This window comes from Rana temporaria, chromosome 1 (genome assembly GCF_905171775.1).
Source record: "Rana temporaria chromosome 1, aRanTem1.1, whole genome shotgun sequence".
In the NCBI taxonomy this organism is placed as follows: Eukaryota; Metazoa; Chordata; class Amphibia; order Anura; family Ranidae; genus Rana; species Rana temporaria.
The window spans coordinates 454,643,388-454,663,212 of NC_053489.1; the positions used below are offsets into that span (position 1 = coordinate 454,643,388).

At 42.7% G+C, this 19,825-nt stretch overlaps 1 protein-coding gene across 1 annotated transcript in view; it reads left to right on the forward strand.

The window, feature by feature from the left end:
• The first annotated feature begins 3,452 nt into the window (after positions 1 to 3,452).
• Positions 3,453 to 19,825, forward strand: part of MMRN1 (multimerin 1) — a 211,405-nt gene continuing 195,032 nt past the window's right edge. Inside the window, exon 1 of the mRNA XM_040327875.1 lies at positions 3,453 to 4,479. Coding sequence (XP_040183809.1) covers positions 3,629 to 4,479 — 851 coding nt within the window. The 5' untranslated portion in view covers positions 3,453 to 3,628. The remainder of the gene's footprint in view (positions 4,480 to 19,825) is intronic.

A 19,825-nucleotide genomic window follows, 5' to 3' on the forward strand; every position in this document is an offset into this window, starting at 1 on the left:
TCTCCTCATTGACTGCTGGCAAACGGCACCCAAGCCTCGACTCCACTGCCGCCACCTGTCGCCCCAGGGTGGTATGACACCCCAGCCACAACAGAATGGGCACACAGCACAGCCAAGCCGAAACAGAGACCCTTTTCAGAATTCAAATTGAAATCAGAGTCACTTACACTCTGATCACCCCTTAAATTTTGTCAGCACCGGTACTTAGAAGTAACCCAGCGCTACACAGATATCCCCAGCACATTCTTACTTTTTCCTAGCACATGTTTTTCTTATTATTATTCCATATCAAATACACATATATTCAGAAAACACAGTTTTTGTATTTTGGAAGAGATAATGGCAGTAAAGAAAAGGGGAAACAAACAGACAGTTCAAAACCTGCATTTGTTTTTCACATATTGTACAGAATACATTTTGGACCTCACCCTTTTTCAGGTGTTATTTGCTGTGGTTTTGCACATTTTCTAAAAATAAATCAAAACATTCAAACCTCTCTGTGAAAAAAATACATGTCTCTACATACAAAAACAGTCTGAATCTCCAGGCATCTGGTACTGGTAAATAAACAACACTCAAAGCATGTGAACTTTTGCAGACTTTTTTGGGGATTCTGGCTGGAACTGTAGTGCAAGGCATTTATAAGTCTCCTGAGTGATGGTGGAGACGTTGCAAAGAATACCAAAAGGGAGAGAGAGGCCTAGGAACACCCCAGACCACAGAACACCATGTAGAAATGTATGGTCCCAAAACACCATCCACCAGGAGTACTTACGCTTCGTACACACGACCAGTTTTCCCGGCAGGAAAACTGCCAGGAGAGCTTTTGGCCGTGAATCCCGGCCGTGTATATAAAAATATAGAGAACCTGCTCTCTATTTTCCCCTAGGGATTCCCGGCAGAGTGTGTATGCTTACCTGAAGAGGAAATAAACCGCTCATGCTCGATAACAATTTGACGCATGCGCGGGAGCATAGAATGTAATTTAGCCTTTGACGTCACTGCGCTCTTGCCATTCAAAAGAACGACGGGTCTTTTGTGTGACCATATGTATACATGGAATCCCTTTGGGAAAACTGACGGCTTTCAAACAGACGGGATTCCTGGCCGTGTGTACAGGGCTTTATACTTTTATTTTGATTTATTTTGAAGTCTGTAAATAGGCTTCATCCGACCGACGTAAGTTTCTTGCGCTGTCGTATCGTGGGCGCATATTTACGATTCGAATATGCAAATGAGTGAGATACGGCGATTCACGAACGTACTTGCGCCCGGCGCATTAATATACGCGGTTTACGTAAGTCGTACGTCCGGCGTAAAGTTAAGCCTCATAAAGCAGGTGTAAGTCATGTTAAGGTATGGACCAGAGAACAGCCGTCGTGTTTTACGTAGTTTACGGTAGTAGTACGTGAATAGGGCTGGGCGTTGGTTACGTTCACGTCGTAGGCAGTGATTCGACGTATCTTAGGCATTCGTTCCGACGTGATTCTGAGCATGCGCATTGGGAAGCGTCCACGGTAAGGCCCCGTACACACAACCGGATTGATCCGCTGAAACTGGTCTGCCGGACCAGTTCCAGCGGACAGATCCGGTCGTGTGTAGGCCTGAGCGGACAATTGTCCGGCGGATCGGACAATTTCCAGCAAGTAAAAATTTCTTAGCATGCTAAGAAATCTGTCCGCTGGAAACCTGTCCGTCGTTTTCGGTCGTCTGTACAGACTCACCGGACACGTCCGACCGACCGCCATCCCTCGCATGCATCGTACTGATTCGACGCATGCGTGGAAGCATTGAACTTCCAGGTCGCTGCGTCATCGGCGCGGCAACGGCGCGGCCACGCCCTGCGTATTGTTTAAGCGTGGATTTCTGTCTGATGGTGTGTACAACCATCAGACAGAAATCTCCGGGCGGACATGTCCGCCGAAAACGGTCCGACGGACCGTTTTCAGCGGATTATCCGTCCGTGTGTACGGGGCCTAAGGCGCATGCGCCGTTCGCTCGGCCCATCATTTGCATGGGGTCACGGTTCATTTAAATAGATCACGCTTACTTCCACCTACTTTGAATTAGGCCGGCTTATGCCGAAGAATTTACGTTCCGCTGGCGCAAAGTTGGGAGCAAGTGCTTTGTGAATACTCTGCTTGCCTCTCTGTGTATCAGAATCCGGCCCTATATATATATATATATATATATATATATATATATATATATGGGGCAGACTTGATGATGGACCACTTACTATTTTTTCTGCCATCACTCTTATATGTTTATATATGAATGCTAGAAAATACTAAGTGGCTTAAAAGGGGTTACAATGATTTAGACCACTGTCTACCAGTAAATGCACAGAGCTGTAATAGAGTGTCACGTATCAGATGTGATGTGTGTACGGCACAAAGTGAACCAGACGTATGTAGGTGAAGAAAGTAATAATGTATTAAGAAACGTGAATAATATATAAATGCAACCACCTCCAATATCACACAGTGCACAGCAAACCAATATTAGACAAAACCCCAAAATAACAGTAATCAGACACTTATATAGAGCCAAAAGGGAATACCAGAATCGTAGTCTCAGCCAGGCCAGGGTCATAACAGGAGATCAGCAGATGGGGTAAAAGGAGCAAGACGGACAGGGAGAGGGTGGAAGGGATCAGACAGCGGGGCAGGGATTCAGGGATACAGGACTGACAGGAACAGGTACAAAATAGGTTTGGGATTAGAGTTAGAGTCAGGTTCAGGATACAAGAAACAGGTTCAGAATCAAAGCTAACAGGTCAGGGCACAAAACGAAACCAAGGCAGGGTGTGTGTGAACTTGCCAGGTTTTTATACCATTACCTTCTATAAGGTTCAGGTGATGCTGGACTGCAGGAGGAGATATCTGCTCCACACTGACAGGATCCACCTGCTGGTGGATGCCAGTACTGCAGCCCAAAGATCACATAACACCAGCATGGAAAGGCTCTCCAAACTGCCGGGAGACACCTGCTGGTGGACATCAATACTGCACGCCAAATATCAGATAGTATTACCAGCGGGTGGAACCTTTCCTGACATAGAGGCTCATCCTTGATACTACATAAATGTGTCTAGATTAATGATAATAATCGCAAATACACCAATTTCTAGTAGCAACTGGACATTCGAGAGAAATGTCACAAAGTCAGGAGTCAAAAACTGATATCTTTTCCTTACAGAGTAATAATATGCCAGTGAACATGAAGCTTGCATTATGCACTGGATTTCAAGTGCTTACTTATGGTTTAGATTTTTCCTGTAGTAAATGTTGCTTGCAGGTGGTGGTTGTTGTGACAGCTTTTCATACAAAGGCCAATAATGTTCCACTTTCTCTTCTGTCATTATTTCCTTTTCCAGTCATCTTTCATGCCTTCCATGTAGCTATAATCACAGGGGCGAAAGGTCCAGAGGATTTCACAGTAACAGGAAGTTAAACTTCCTCAATCCTGTAAATGACAAGTTACAACCTGTTTCCTTTTTATCCTGAACGTTAACTGGCATGCAAATTTCAAGCAGGGTGAGAGAAAGAACTAGAGCAATGAGAACATAAACATACAAGAGCAGAACCAGAGGCAAAGTGGGAACTCTAACTGTCTAATCCCCAAGATGAAATTATTATTGCTCTTGGGTATTTTTCTGTATATTGATGAATGCAAAGCGAGAGAATTCGGGGATTCCATAGATATTACTGAGGACCCATGGACAGAACCAGAGGACACCAATATAAGGAGGCTACTTTCTGAGCTTAATCCAGAAATATCCATCCCTAAAAGCCATGACATACCATTTCAAGAAGGGACCACAACTCTACAAACTTCAACTACTACACCTGCTAGTTTACCAAAAGCTAAAAGGAAAGAATATAAAATTTTTGAAAAGATCATAAGAATGCCACTTAGAGCACGACCACCCACAAAGGCTACGAGAGAAGAAGCCACTAAGCCTATTGATGAACAGCTAGAGACCACAAGGAAGACACCACCACCCACAGAGGCTACAAGAGAAGAAGCCACTAAGGCTATTGATGAACAGCTAGAGACCACAAGGAAGACACCATCACCCACAGAGGCTACCAGAGAAGAAGCCACTAAGGCTATTGATGAACAGCTAGAGACCACAAGGAAGACACCACCACCCACAGAGGCTACAAGAGAAGAAGCCACTAAGGCTATTGATGAACAGCTAGAGACCACAAGGAAGACACCATCACCCACAGAGGCTACCAGAGAAGAAGCCACTAAGGCTATTGATGAACAGCTAGAGACCACAAGGAAGACACCACCACCCACAAAGGCTACAAGAGAAGAACCCACTAAGGCTATAAATGAACAGCTAGAGACCACAAAGAAGACACCACCACAAACAGAGAATATCCAATCAGGAACTAACCGATCACCAAGGCAGAATTACAACAAAAATAACAGCCAGAAATCCAGCTTTGAAACGGCGAGAGGAAAGTAAGAGCAGATATTTTTTCTTTATACCTAGTAAAAGATGTTCTGGTCATACAGTGGTATCTGCATTTAACTCCATAAGACAGGAATGTATGACTTAGTAATTCACACTGCAGCATTTCATATTCTAAGAAATTGCTTTGCTTTATTCAAGAGCCAGCTTTATGCAATTGAAACGGCTTAAATGAAATTCCTTTGCAAAGTTTTAGATCCTTTACAATATAACAGAATTTATCTATGTGATGAAAGGCTTTACTGTATATTTATTTAGGGCAGGAGATGTGAAAAGAAGAGAACAGCTCACACCATTCATTTTTATTTATGTGATATGTAAAAAGCAACAGAAAAGGGCTAGTGTAGGTTTATGCAGCATAGATTTATTTGTATGAAGTGAATGCATTCTGGTTATTGCTGTATGATCTTATATATATATACATATTGTATGATCTTATATAGCACTGACAATTAATGCAGCACTTTAAATATTGTAAACTGTACATTCACATTAATCCCTGCCACTAAGGAGTTTGAAATATAAGATGCCTACCCAGCATGCAATATAGACAAGATTCAATAAACCTACCAACAAATCTTTTGGCGTTTGAGAGGAAGCCAGAGTACCTGGGGGAAACCCACGCAAGGACAGGAACAACATTCAAACTCTATAACGGTATTGTCTGGGTGGGGGTGGGGATATAATCCAAGGACCCCAGTGTTGCAAGGCAAACGTACTTACCACTAAGCCAGCCATAGGCAGAGCAAATTTCTTTCCTGCAATCACAGCTTGATTTTCCCATCAACACAGTAAGTACTGATGGGGGAATCCCTCCTTCTGAGCCATTGTGTTTTCCCGGCTGGGGGGGGGGGGAGGGGTTGCCGTCCCTGACAGGAGAACACAGTGAATAATCACATATAAATCTGACAGGCTGGTTTTACCCAAGTTGATAGATCGATCAACTTGGGTAAATTTAGCCTGCCCGTAGATGGTTTGAATCTTGGCTGGTTCCTGCTAAACCAGCTGAGATTTGAGCCGTCTATGGCTGGCTTAAGCCATTGCACTGTTCAATCATCACAACTAAAACTAATATAGTGGGGGTGTTGTGTTTATAACCAGAATGCGTGGGGTGTCTATTGATGGGGGGCGCTTAATTCAATAAAATAAATTGTATAGTAAGCTAAATTTCATACATAAACAAATAAAGTGCATAGTGCTCAATAGATAATTGATATTCTTATGTAGACATTACAATGCCTAAAGCCTTGTACACACGATCGAAATATCCAATGAAAAAAGTCGGACGGAATTTTGTTTATTGATTTAAGCGCCCCCAATGAATACACACCTCACACTCTACAAAGTTTGCAACTAGCACTTTTGAGGGGAGCAGCTTTCAATTTGTTTCCTTAAGCTGGCCATACACCTATACATTTTTCTGTGTATGCTAAACTGTGTGGATGGAGGAATCTCCCACTGGGCCAAGCTTCAGTATCTTGCTAGTCGGCCCCGCTGACTCTCAACCTAAACAATGCCTGCACCCAATCAGAATGTTCAGGTATTGTGAGAGCCAGCGGGGCCGACTAGCAAGATATGGAAGCTTGGGTCAGTAAGAGATTCTCCCATCCACACAATTCAGCGTATATGGAGCAATCTGTTCCATTTTACCATAGAAAATCTGCAGATAATCTATAGGTGTATGGCCAGCTTAAGTAAAATTAATTACAGTTCAATTATAGCACGGGGTTCTTTTATTTGTCACGTTTATAACCAGAATGTCTATACATCTTTCTATCCCTGTTTAAAATAAGCTACTGATCCTTACAAAAACATTTTTTGTAATGATCAGTAGCGTAAGTATGCACAATTAATTTTCCAAATTTTACTGTCATGAGCTGAGCCGGGGTTCATCTAATAAAGTGAAATTAAGTTGTCCTGGGAGGACAATATTGCTGACTTGCAAATAGCTTCAGGAGACACTCTGCACTGCTCTGTCCACAGAGCTGGCACTGCCCTGGTTGAATGTGCTCCTAGATCCTCCCTGGAACAGGAAAGTCTTGTGAAGAGTAGGCTCTTTTAATTGTCTTAACAATCTAGGAGGTGACAGTACGTGTTGATGCTCACTGACCCTGCCTTAAGCCATGCCGGAACCAAGCACAGATTTCATCTTTCCCGAATGAAAAGGTAGCTGCCAAGCAGGCCATCAGAGTTAGATAAACATCCAGGGGATGTAGTTCTCTTGCTTCACATAGAAATATGGTAAGTTGATTTCCTGGTTTACCACTTGCTGACCGCCCAAAAAATGGCTGCAGGGCGGTCGGATAACTCTGGGAGGGTGTACTATACCATCCTTCAGGAATCGCTCACCCAGGAATATCCGTGCCCGGCTGACCGCCAGGTCCGGAGGACCCGGGACATCACAGATCACAATCAGTTGTCAGAGCGATCAGTTGTAAACAAAACGGCGCATACCTGGTTCATCTCTCCCCCCTCTGTACCATTCTGTAAAGTGTGAGAGGGGGAGAGATTGGGTGCAGCAACGCTGTGGGCTGGATCTGTAGTGCCCACAGCACTGCTCTGTGCCCATTCCAGCCTCAGTCATCCCATCCATACTCAGCCATGCCATACATACTCAGCAATCCCATCCATACTCAGCCATCCCAATCCATACTCAGCTGTCCACATCAGGGCCGTCTTAATAGCATCATGGACCCCTGGGCAAAGTAATGCTTTGGGGCCCCTACAATGATGACAGTGCAGGTAAACAGACATCAAGTAGGTAGGAGGCAGACTGCCTCCCCTGTGTATCTCAGTACTCTCAGTACCATCATGGGGCCCCCAATTTCGGGGCAGCGTGGGCTCAAGGACCAGCTGCTTTGGGGAAAGTGCAGGGGCCCCATGCATCTGGGGCCTCTGGGCAGTGCCCAGGTGTGCCCTCTCATTAAGACAGCCCTGATCCACATTCATACACAGCCATCCCATCCATGCTCAGCTATCCCCATCAATGCTCAGCCATCTCATCCATACTCAGCTATCCCCATCCATGCTCAGCCATCCCATCAATACTCAGCCATCACCATCCATGCTCAGCCATCCCCATCCATGCTCAGCCATCCTCATCAATAGTCAGACATCCATATCCATGCTCAACCATCCCATCAATGCTTAGCCATCTCCATCCATGCTCAGCCATCCCTATCCATGCTCAGACCTCTTCATCCATGCTCGGCCATCCCCATCAATGCTCTACCATCCCCATCCATGCTCAGCCACCCCCACTCATGCTCAGCCATCCCCATCCATGGCTCATGCATACCTCATTCATGCTCATCCATGTCACATTCGTTTTCATCTGTGCCACATCCATGCCAATACAGTGCCTCACAAAAGTGTAATAGGTAGTCAAATTCGATTTGAAATTTATGCCCCTAGAACATCCGATGTTGCTCCCTGCACATTGGGCCTCTGTATGTGGCCAGGCTGTGGAAAAGCCTCACACATGTGGTATTATTATACTCGGGAGGAGTAGCAGAATATTTTTTGGGGTGTAATTTGGGCTATGTACATGCTATGTGTTAGAAATATTGTATAAATGAACAACTGTGTGTAAAAAAATAAATAATTTTCTTTCCACATTTTCCAAAAACTTGTGAAAAAAATGACATGTTCAAAAGACTCATAGAATATACAATAGGGAGTTTTCTTTCCAAAATGGGGTAATTTTTTCATCGTTTCCATTGTCCTGGTGCTCCAGGGCCTTCAAAATTGCAAGAGGTAGTCAAGAAATTATATGTGTAATTTATGTAATCCCTGCATGTTGGACCATTCTATGTGGCCACGCTGTGTAAAAGTCTCACACAAGTGATATCGCCATACTCAGGAGGAGTAATAGAATGTATTTTGGGGATGTAATTTGTGGTATGCATATGCTGTGTGTGAGAAATAACCTGTTAATATGACAATTTTATGGGGGGAAAAAAAGAAAAAAAATCTTAATTTTTAAAATTTTCAAAGAATTGTGGGAAGAAATTACAACTTCAAAAAAACTCAATATGCCTCTTACTAAATACTTTGAAATGTCTACTTTCCAAAAAGGGGTCAATTGGGGGATATTTATACTTTCCTGGCTTGTTATGGTATCAAGAAAAGAGGTCGTCAGTGCATCTGGTGTGATCAATTTTTAATAATTGGCACCAGGCCCGGACTGGGACAAAAAATAGGCCCGGGCATTTTAGACTGAGCAGCCCGAGGGGGGGGGGGGGGTTTGGGGCAAGGTGGGGTTAATGATGGGATGTGGGGTGAGATAAAGAAATATAGATAGACAGAGAAAGAGAGAGAGAGAGAGAGAGAGAGAGAAAGAAAGAAAGAAAGAAAGAAAGAAAGAAAGAAAGAAAGAAAGAAAGAAAGAAAGAAAGAAAGAAAGAAAGAAAGAAAGAAAGAAAGAAAAATAGATATAGATAGAAAGATAAAGATAGAAAGAAAAGGAAGATAGATAGATAGATAGATAGATAGATAGATAGATAGATAGATAGATAAAGAAAGAAACATAGGGCCAAATCCACAAAAGGGATACGACGGCGTAATTGCTGTTACGCCGTCGTATCCCTGTTCTTAACTATGGAACTGATCCACAGAATCAGTTAGGCAGAAGATCCGGCATGTGTAAGGGACTTACATTGCCGGATCTTAGGATGCAGTACCCCATCCGCCGCTGGGGGCATTTTGTGTCGAAATGCCGCCTCGGGTATGCAAATTAGCACTTACGGAGATCCACAAAGCTTTTCAGCTTCGTTTTTTCTCCGTAAGTTTTAGTTTGCATACGCAAAATTAGGGCTGCTTTTACAAGGTGTAAAGTTAGTACACCATGTAAAAGCAGACCTTTCTGTCCAGCGACGCGATTTTTTTTTTATTTTTAATTTTTTTTTTCCGGTGTATCTTTTTTTTTTCCCGACGCAACTTTATTGACCCGTCGCAATCCACAAAGCTCGTTGTAACGTAATTTCGCGCTATGCACGTCGGGAAAATGACGTCACGAGCATGCGCAGTACGGCCGGCACGGGAGCGCGCCTAATATAAATGGGAATCGCCCCCATGACAATAAGAACGCCTTGCGCCAGCGGAATTTAAGTTACACAGCCCAAATTTCTAGGTAAGTGCTTTGTGGATCGGGCACTTAGGTAGAAATTTTAAGGCAGTGTAACTTAAATGGAAAAAAATAAGTTACGCCGGATCTTTGTGGATTTGGCCCATAGATAAAGATAGAAAGAAAGAAAGAAAGAAGGGAAGGAAGATAGATAGATAGATAGATAGATAGATAGATAGATAATAGAGAGAGAGAAAGAAAGGTGAAGAGAGAGAAGGGAATGAAGGGCCCCCCTACATCAGTGTACAGTACTCACAGTACTCACTCAGAGGCAGAAGGAACTGGATGGATGGATATCAGACTCCATCTTTTCTTTTCTGTTTGGCTTTAGCTTGAATCTTCCCGCCCACATCCCTTAGGCAGAAGAACAGTGTCTGTCGGGAGAGTGGGGCAGAGTGGGGCAGATACAGGAGGAGAGGAGGGGAGGAGTAGAAGCAGCTCCTCTCCTCTAACTGGTCGTGCGGGCAGCAGGGGGAGGGGAGAAATGTCAGAGCTGGCTGTGATACGCCCAGCTCATCTCTCTCTGGAGGATCTCTGCTATTAGGTAAACTGGGTGTCCCCTCTTGGCCTGCAACCCCTTGGTACACCGGCCAAGGGCGTATGCAGGCCGCAATACCTTTAATACCTTTCTGGGTTCTTTGGTCTTTTGGAGGGTTCTTCTCTGGGACCAGCCCACTAATCCTGTGATATATAATAATGATAAAGTGCAGTATGAGGAAGCTGGCAAAGCCTGCAATATATTCTATAGGGGTTCCCCCAAAGAGCTGGAGCTCAGAAGTGCGGATGCCAGAGCTCCTGGTGGAGCCAGCTAAGGCCAGTTTGGGTTCAATTTATCTCTAACAGCATGTTCCTGACAAGGGTCTAGTAAAGAGCTAAGGCCGGGGCTTGTAAGAGAAGGAGACAGCGAATGAAACCTGCGAGGAGAAGAACAATGCTGTTCATCACCCTCAGGATGTAAAGTCGTCAGAACCTGGGGTTTGCCCGAAGACCCCAGCCCTGGAGGAATGCCTTTAATGGATTTGTGTTACATGATCACTACCTATGCAGGTATGCCTGGGCAACTCACAGTCTGTAATTAGAGTTAGGGAATAGGGAAGTATTATACCTTTTAATGTTGGACTCTGTAATTGCCTTTGCACTTTTCCAAGTAAAGCATGTGAAACGTTGTCCCAGCCTGGTCTGAAGTTACCAGACAGTACAGCCAGATTCGCCACCTCCAATGCAGAGGCAACACAGCTTGGGAAAGACCACATGACCAGCCTTGCTGATTGGACTGTGTACTGGCAGCAGAATACTGTAGTGTCATCAGCTCTACCCACACTGCCTTCTTCTCCTATCAGCACATACTTTTATATGTTTTTAAGAGCAGTTTTTTTTTTGGGCAGAAAAAACACTGAATACTCCTAAACTCTTCTAAAAGCTTATCTTCTAAACTCTCCCAAACTCCTATACAAAAACGCTTTATATGAGTACTTTTTTTCTGCCAAGGAAACTGGCTTTTTTAAGCCCAGCATGCATGGACCCTCAGGGGTTACAAGTGGCTGGTATCAGAGATACTCAGGAACTCACACTAGTTCTATGGAAAGTTACATTGAATTATTTTTTCTTGAATATTAAACCGCATTAACGTGTGTTTTAAAATGAGTCGGTAAACCACAGGCAAGGCAATATTAGCCGCAACAATTGAAAAAAAGCAGATACACCCTGAAATGATTGTGGATGGGTTTTTCCACTCTAATGCAATTGAGGATGATCATATAGGAACCTTGGTAAAAGGAAGGGCTTAAAATGCTCATTTATTTTTTTATTTTTAAATCACCACTAAAACTGCTTTGATAAACATAAATACAATTATTACAGTAAGAAAATATGCTTGTTCAACAAAATAAAAAAAGTTTAAGTATTACCAAGAAATGGTAGCCTGTACCAATACCCAATGTTAGCTGGTAACTCAAAAGGTTTATATAGCCAGAGCTTGGAAGTCCCCTCATTACCCATTGCAGAAGTCAAGCACTCGGTTTATCAGGTCATATTTAATAAAATAAAAAAAAGGGAATGGCTATAAGGAATGACTATGAAAAGATTCCAAATGATCTGGGAACTGTGGGTCACATCCTACCTTCCTTCTACCTTGCATGAGGATACTCTGAAACTAGAATACCTAGGCATTGCATTGAGATTGACATTTTGCAAAACTCTGCCCAATACTCCCCCCCCCCCCCCAATTCTACTTTACCCATCCTCTCTCATCCTTTCTTCCTTAATGTCCTTCTACTCCCCTTCCCTTTGTTGAGTACAGAAGTTTTTGGTTGTATACAGGGGTCAAGTCCTGGGGAAAAAAGTGTGGGAACTCCCACCCAAGATCCACTCCCCCACCAAAAAAAAATGATACGCTCATATGCATAATTACTAAACCGCAAGTTCTTTCTAAATCCCGAGATAACTCGCAGCAGACCTCCGCAATGTCTCCTGGGAACAATGACAAAAGCTCTCAGGAGACATTGCTGCATCGAGGAAGTGACGGAATATCTGCACACTACACGATGAATCCATATAAAGGAAGCGGCCAGTAACATAAAGAATTACTAAGGTTCGCCTGCCCCTGACAGTAACTCGAGCTGGCCATCGCCGCTTAGTGAAGAATTGGCTCGGGCGGCTCGGCTGCTCTAGTCCTGCAAAGGGAACTGCGTTCCTGCTGTGAAAAAAGTGCAGGAACTCCGTTCCCATGCATTCCCGCAGGACTTGAGCCCTGTATATAGCTCTATATCAGTGGTCTCCAAACTGCAGCCTGGGTGCTGGATGTGGCCCTTTGCTTGCTTTTCGCTGGCCCCTGGGCAGGGGCAGACTGACAACTCATGGGTCCCCCGGGCAATAAGAGATTATGGGGCCCCCGGGCAATAGGAGATTATGGGGCGCCCGTGCAATAGGAGATTATGGGGCCCCCAGGCAATAGGTTATGGGGCCACACAGTATACACACAATATACACACACAGCATACACACACAGCATACACACACAGTGTACATACACACAGAATACACATACACACACTGAAAAAGGTACTGGAGAGGCGGGGCAGCTATAATCTTGGGATGTTTTTTTTTAAAACACAGATTTTTACATACTGTCCATGATTTTACTGAAGCTGGCAACCCTGATGGGGCGCCCTAGTGGCATGGGGCCCTCTGGCAGTGCCGAGTGCCTGAATGGTCAGTCCGCCCCTGCCCCTGGGTCACTATTTCATTTACTCACACCAACAATGGGGCACAACAATGGGGCCCAAAGACACTAATGATGGGACACAATTCCTCCCAATAACATCAATGATTAGCACAATTCCTCCCAATAATGCCACGGGTGGGACACAATTCCTCCTAATGACACTTGCACAAACTCTACCCACCCTGGGTTGGGACAAGATTTTTTTATTTATCTAAATGTTGTGTCTACCCTGGTTAAGCTGTCCTCAACTTTACTCAAAATAATCTTACATGTTCTCGTACTAGATTGTTTAAATTTTGGGGGAGGGAAACAAAAATGTATTAAAAAAAATTGAAATTGTAAGATGCATTAATCTGACCTTAGAAAACTACATACAATAAGATGCTCATGGGCTGTATCACATCATCATGGATTTTTATAAAACCTTACTAACAGTCAAAAGGAATTTGTAGTGGACGTTCTTATTTTCCTTTTGTTTGAACATTTCATTACTACATTTAGAAACACTTTAGAGCGATGCCCTCTAGCTCACCTTAGATGAAAATATTTTTATGGAAAGGTACTCTCTTTTATCTTTATATCTCAGCTGCAATTGTTCAAGGCTGTGAGCTTAGACCTGTCCAGAAATAGCTACTCAGGGGATAAAAAACAAACAGCACTTATGCCAGGAAAGTGGGGGACACAATGGGACATCTGGGAATGAGGCAGATACAAGACAGCTTTGTCTTTGTCTATTTTGATGTGTGATCTCACATTGGAAAGGTTTTCAGTTACTATAAGCATAAACATAAATCATTCAAAACTGCAAATTAGCCAGCACATTACAGAAAAACCTTGTAAGCTGTTTAGTGTATTTACAATAGAATGTCGATTTTTATTTGTTATATTGGAGATTATAGTGGTGAGCCAGTGTGAGTGAATTGATTTGCTGAATCGGAGAATTATGGGATGTCAGACTGATTTATCACTGCATGAATAATCATGATAGCACCAATGTATCCAGGCAGTTATGTACATCTTTATCACTTTCAGACCTTTGCAGAGAGACCACTGTTTGCACACAAAGGAGTAACGGCTTTATATGGCTCCTAAGGGTAATGAAAGCTGCTTTATAACTTTACTGCACCGTTTGTTCTAGGCAGTACACAAAGAACAAGCAGATACACCAATACACAGAGCACTAAATAAAATAAGCTAAACTACCCTAATGGGCCCTGTAGTCTTTTTGTCTAAAGCCCTGGATAGTTTTTTTCTACATATTGAAGTGATCACATATATATTTTCAGATCCTCACTCCACTAGAGGTGTATTGTACCATGGAATCGTGGTTGTATTGAAGGCGATTTAAACGAAATCAACTGCACTTATAGCTGGATTTAGGTAGGGCGACTTACTTTTGAGGCGGCGTAGCGTATATGCCGTAAGTCAGAGAGGCAAGTGCTGTATTCACAAAGCACTTGCCTCCTAAGTTACGGCGGCGTAGTGTAAATGGGCCGGCCTAAGCGCGCCTAATTCAAATGAGGAACAGGGGGGCGTGTTTTATGTAAATGATTCGTGACCTGACGTGATTGACGTTTTTTACGAACGGCGCATGCGCCGTCCGTGGACATATCCCAGTGTGCATTGCTCCAAAGTACGCCACAAGGACGTAATGGTTTCGACGTGAACGTAAATTACGTCCAGTCCCATTCACGGACGACTTATGCAAACAACGTAAAATTTTCAAATTTCGACGCGGGAACGACGGCCATACTTAACATTGGCTAGGCCAGCTATTTGTTCGACTAACTTTACACCGGAAAAAGCCTTACGTAAACTACGTAAAAAAAAATGCGCCGGGCGCACGTATGTTTCTGAATCGGCGTATCTAGTTATTTGCATATTCTACGCCAAACTCAACGGAAGCGCCACCTAGCGGCCAGCGTAAATATGCACCCTAAGATACGACGGCGTAGGAGACTTACGCCGCTCGTATCTTAGCCTAATTTAAGCGTATCTGGTTTCCAGAATACGCTTAAATTTACGACGGCGTAGATTCAGAGTTACAACGGCGTATCTACTGATACGCCGGCGTAAACCTATCTGAATCTAGCTATTAGTGTCCTCATCATTAAAACATTTGTTACCCCCAACACTTTATGTTCCTGATATGTGCCTGTGGTACCCCATACTTGTATGAGAAAGTATCCTGTTCTCTTTGTATTGCTTCCTTCATGGTGTTCCTGCCAGTCCCTCTGCTTTCTTATTAAAAACTGACCACAATAAGCAGGAGAACACACTGTGGTCAGTTCTCTAGCTGTGCTGAGAACTCAGCCTGCTCTCCACCAAAATCAGACTTACAAGCCCACTATGAAGGTCCATCAACCACAATATGAGGTGTGTCTAAAAAGTTTGATGAATGGTATCAGAAAACAAACATAACAGAAGATACAAACAAATTACATTAATTGGCCTTCAAAATAATTGCCTACCTTCACAACCCACTTTTGGTAACGTTCATAAATCTTCTGGATGCTGTCAGTAAAGGCCTCTTTAGGAATCGATCGCAGAACCGCTGTCACATTCTTGGATTGCTGCCATATGCGAAAATGGCGCACAGTGACTACGTTTGACTGCCAGCAGCGGGTTTACCATGACAGTTACATGTACTCCACACAAGGTGGTACTTCTTCTGGATGTGCGTACACCTGGCCCATTTTGCCGATGAGATATTGGACCATTCACCAAACTTTTTAGACACGCCTTATATGTTCATTTAGAAATCCTTGTGCCCTCCCAGGTGAGTACCACCACCACTGTAACACTCTGCCTTTTACCGATAGATGAGACCTCCAAATTATAGGTAGGTCTTAACTCACTTTCCAAGCTCATCTAAAGCTAAATCGTTTTTTGTAACCATCTTCAATGATATCTATTGGGTAGTTCTGGCAGAATATTTATTTTGCCTATTAATCATAGTCTATGAAATTGGTACCATTTCAGTATCTCTCAAACTGCCCAAGATGTACATTTCCTAACCAGATTCTGTGTTATAAAAGTCAAGGGAACCATTACTATCAACCTTCGTGAAACAGAAAAATGTATAATGATTATGCTTCCCATATACCAAAAGGGAATAACAATACATTGAGGTACACAATTGTATGTGGTGTGGGTTAATGAGAGCCCTCACCTGTTGTCATTTACTGTACATATTTTATGAAGGAGGATATTAACCACTTAACCCCCGGACCAGATTGCTGGTCAAAGACCAGAGCACTTTTTGCGATTCGGCACTGCGTCGCTTTAACTGACAATTGCACGGTCGTGCGACGTGGCTCCCAAACAAAATTGGCTTGCTTTTTTTCCCACAAATAGAGCTTTCTTTTTGTGGTATTTGATCACCTCTGTGTTTTTTTAGTTTTTGCGCTATAAACAAAAATAGAGCGACAATTTTGTAAAAAATTTACATTTTTTACTTTTTGCTATAATAAATATCCCCCAAAAATATATATAAAGTTTTTTTTTTTCCCTCAGTTTAGGCCGATACGTATTCTTCTACATATTTTTCGTTAAAAAAAAATTGTAATAAACGTTTATTGATTGGTTTGCGCAAAAGTTATAGCGTTTACAAAATAGGGGGTAGTTTTATGGCATTTTTATTAATACTTTTTTTTTACCAGTAATGGTGGCGATCAGCGATTTTTTTTTCGGTACTGCGACATTATGGCGGACACTTCGGACACTTTTGACACATTTTTGCGACCACTGGCATTTTTATAGCGATCAGTGCTATAAAAATGCATTGGATTATTATAAAAATGCCACTGGCAGGAAAGGGGTTAACACTAGGGGGCGGGGAAGGGGTTAAGTATGTTCCCTGGGTGTGTTCTAACTGTAGGGGGGGGACTGACATGGGGAAATGACTGATCACTGTTCATACATTGTATGAACAGACGGTCAGGCATTTCTCCCCCTGACAGGACCAGGAGCTGTGTGTTTACACACACAGCTCCCGGTTCTCGCTCTGTAACGATTGCACCCGCCGGGCACGGGATCAGGGACGAGCAGGGGGCGTGCCCCTAGTGCCCGCTTCGCGAGGTGACGTAGAGCTACGTGCTCTCGCGCAGGGGAGCCGACCTCTGGTGGCTGGTCGGCAAGTAGTTAAATGGGAGTCACCTTCCCTAATGATAAGCAGATCATTTATCATTATTTCTAGAACTTTGCTTTCTTGTTAAAAGGGTTTCAGGAGAAAAAATAAATCTGTTTAAAATTACCCTCATATACAGTTGTGCTCATTAGTTTACATACCCTGGCAGAATTTATGATTTTTTTGGCCATTTTTCAGAGAACATGAATGAAAACACAAAAACTTTTCTTTCACTCATGGTTAGTGTTTGGCTGAAGCCATTTATTATCAATCAACAGTGTTTACTCTTTTTAACCTGATTAAACGTTTATATACTCTTTTTAAATCATAATCACAACAGAAACTACCCAAATGACCCTGATCAAAAGTTTACATACCCCAGTTCTTAATACTGTGTATTGCCCCCTTTCACATCAATGACAGCTTGGAGTCTTTTGTGATATTTGTGGATGATGCTCTTTATCTTCTCAGATGGTAAAGCTGCCCATTCTTCTTGGAAAAAAGCCTCCAATTCCTGTAAATTCTTGGGATGTCTTGCATGAACTACACATTTGAGATCTCCCCAGAGCGGTTCAATGTCATTAAGGTTAGGAGACTGAGATGACCCCTCTAGAACCTTCACTTTATTTTGCTGTAGCCAATAGCAGATCGGCTTGGCCTTGTGTTTTGGATCATTGTCATGTTGGAATGTCCAAATACGTCCCATGCGCAGCTTCCTGGCTGAATGCAAATGTGCCTCTAATATTTTTTGATAACATACTGCATTCATCTTGCCATCGATTTTGACCCATTATCCTGTGCCTTTGTAGCTCACACATCCACAAAACATCAACGATACACCTTCGTGTTTCACAGTAGGAATGGTGTACCTTTCATCATAGGCCTTGTTGACTCCTCTCCAAATGAAGCGTTTATGCTTGTGGCCAAAAAGCAAAATGTTGGTCTTATCACTCCAAATGACTTTGTGCCAGAAGGTTTGAGGCTTGTCTCAGTGCTGTTTGGTGTATTGTAAGAGGGATACTTTGTGACATTTGCGTATTAATGGCTTTCTTCTGGAAACTCAACAATGCAGCCCATTTTTCTTCAAGTGCCACCTTATTGTGCATCTTAAAACAGCCACACCACATGTTTTCAGAGAGTCCTGTATCTCACTTGAAGTTATTTGTGGGTTTTTCTTTGCATCCAAACAATTTTCCTGGCAATTATGGCTGAAATATTAGTTGGTCTACCTGACCGTGGTTTGGTTTCAACAGAACCCCTCATTTTCAAATTCTTGATTAGAGTTTAAACACTGCTGATTGGCATTCTCAATTTCTTGGATATCTTTTTATAAACCTTTCCTGTTTTATACAGTTCAACCACCCTTTTTCCACAATTCCTTCGACAATTATTTTACTTTCCCCATGACTCAGAATCCAGAAACATCAGTGCAGCACTGGATGAAAGATGCAAGGGTCTGTCAGTAGTCCAGAATTCAAAGGCCTTTTATACACACAAACTAATTACAAGCAAACAGATCACAGGTAAGGATGGGTACCTTTAATAGCCATTCAACCCCCTTTGTGTCAACATGTATGCATGTTATCAGGCGAAAATCACCAGGGTATGTAAACTTTTGATCAGGGTCATTCGGGTAGTTTCTGTTGTCATTATGATTTAAAAAGAGTAAAAACAGTTGATAAACACTAAAAACACTAACGATCAGTGAAAGAAAAGTTTTTGTGTTATCATTCATATTCTCTGTAACATGGCCAAGAAATGATCAATTCTGCCAGGGTGTGTAAACTTATAAGCACAACTGTACAAATTGGCTTGGACCAGTTTGTAAATAAACTGTCCAAAAAGACAAAATAGTGTTTTTAAAAAGATGGAATTGTTTCCAAAAAAAAAAAAATAGCTTGGTGTTTGGGCATGAGGTGATCCGATTATATGTATTGGCTTACTGCCTCTGTGTGCATATCAGGTTGATTTTTTTTATTACAGTGATGATACATCTACAGGCAACCAATGACACTGATCTGTCCATATAACATCTTCATGCATTTCATCATAGTTGTATTCTTTAGAAAGGAACATAGATTTTTTTTTCTAATTTCTGAAGATGATAGTCATCACAATGGTAAAGGTGGAATGTTAGAAATTCAATACTTGAAATGATAAGCCTCCCTGGAGGGTTCAACAGACATCTAGGATTTTTTAGAAAGGTGATAAAAGAAAGACAGATTACATTTTTTTTTTGGTGCTTGTTCACATACTGTATAGCGCGGTGGCCAGCATTTTTCTTCATTGGAAGAATGCTAGTCATTGCTAGGACACACAGTAGACAATTGTTTTCTGTGTGTTCTATTCACACTGCAATGCAGCCTGGAGTTGTGGTGCTGTGAACTGTGATAAAATGCAGACATGCTGCATTTTATTGCAGCATACAGAAGGGATCACATATCACTGTACAGCAGCACTGTGAGGCTGTATGGTGACACAAATGAAGCATAACTTTGCGAACTTCACATAAAGTTCATACAGAATAAATAAAAAGGGAGTTGTGTAATGTGCTAATATGTGCTCCACACCGCCTCTTCTGCTGCCTCACTGCAACAGGAATGGCCCACTGCCGTTTAGTGTGTGGGTGATGTAAACTGGTCCATATTCTTAAAATTATTATTTTTGTTTTGTAAGCAAACCTTTCCTACATGCCTCCACTTGCTGCCAAACGATGTACCGATACATTGCTTGAGTTAAAGTGGCTGTACCGGAATGATGCCTGCAGTCGACTCACTTGTAATAGCAGTCAGAGTGGCTAACTAGCCACTCCAGCAGTGGCGGCCCGTCCATAGGGGGCGTCCTGGGCCGCCCCCCCCC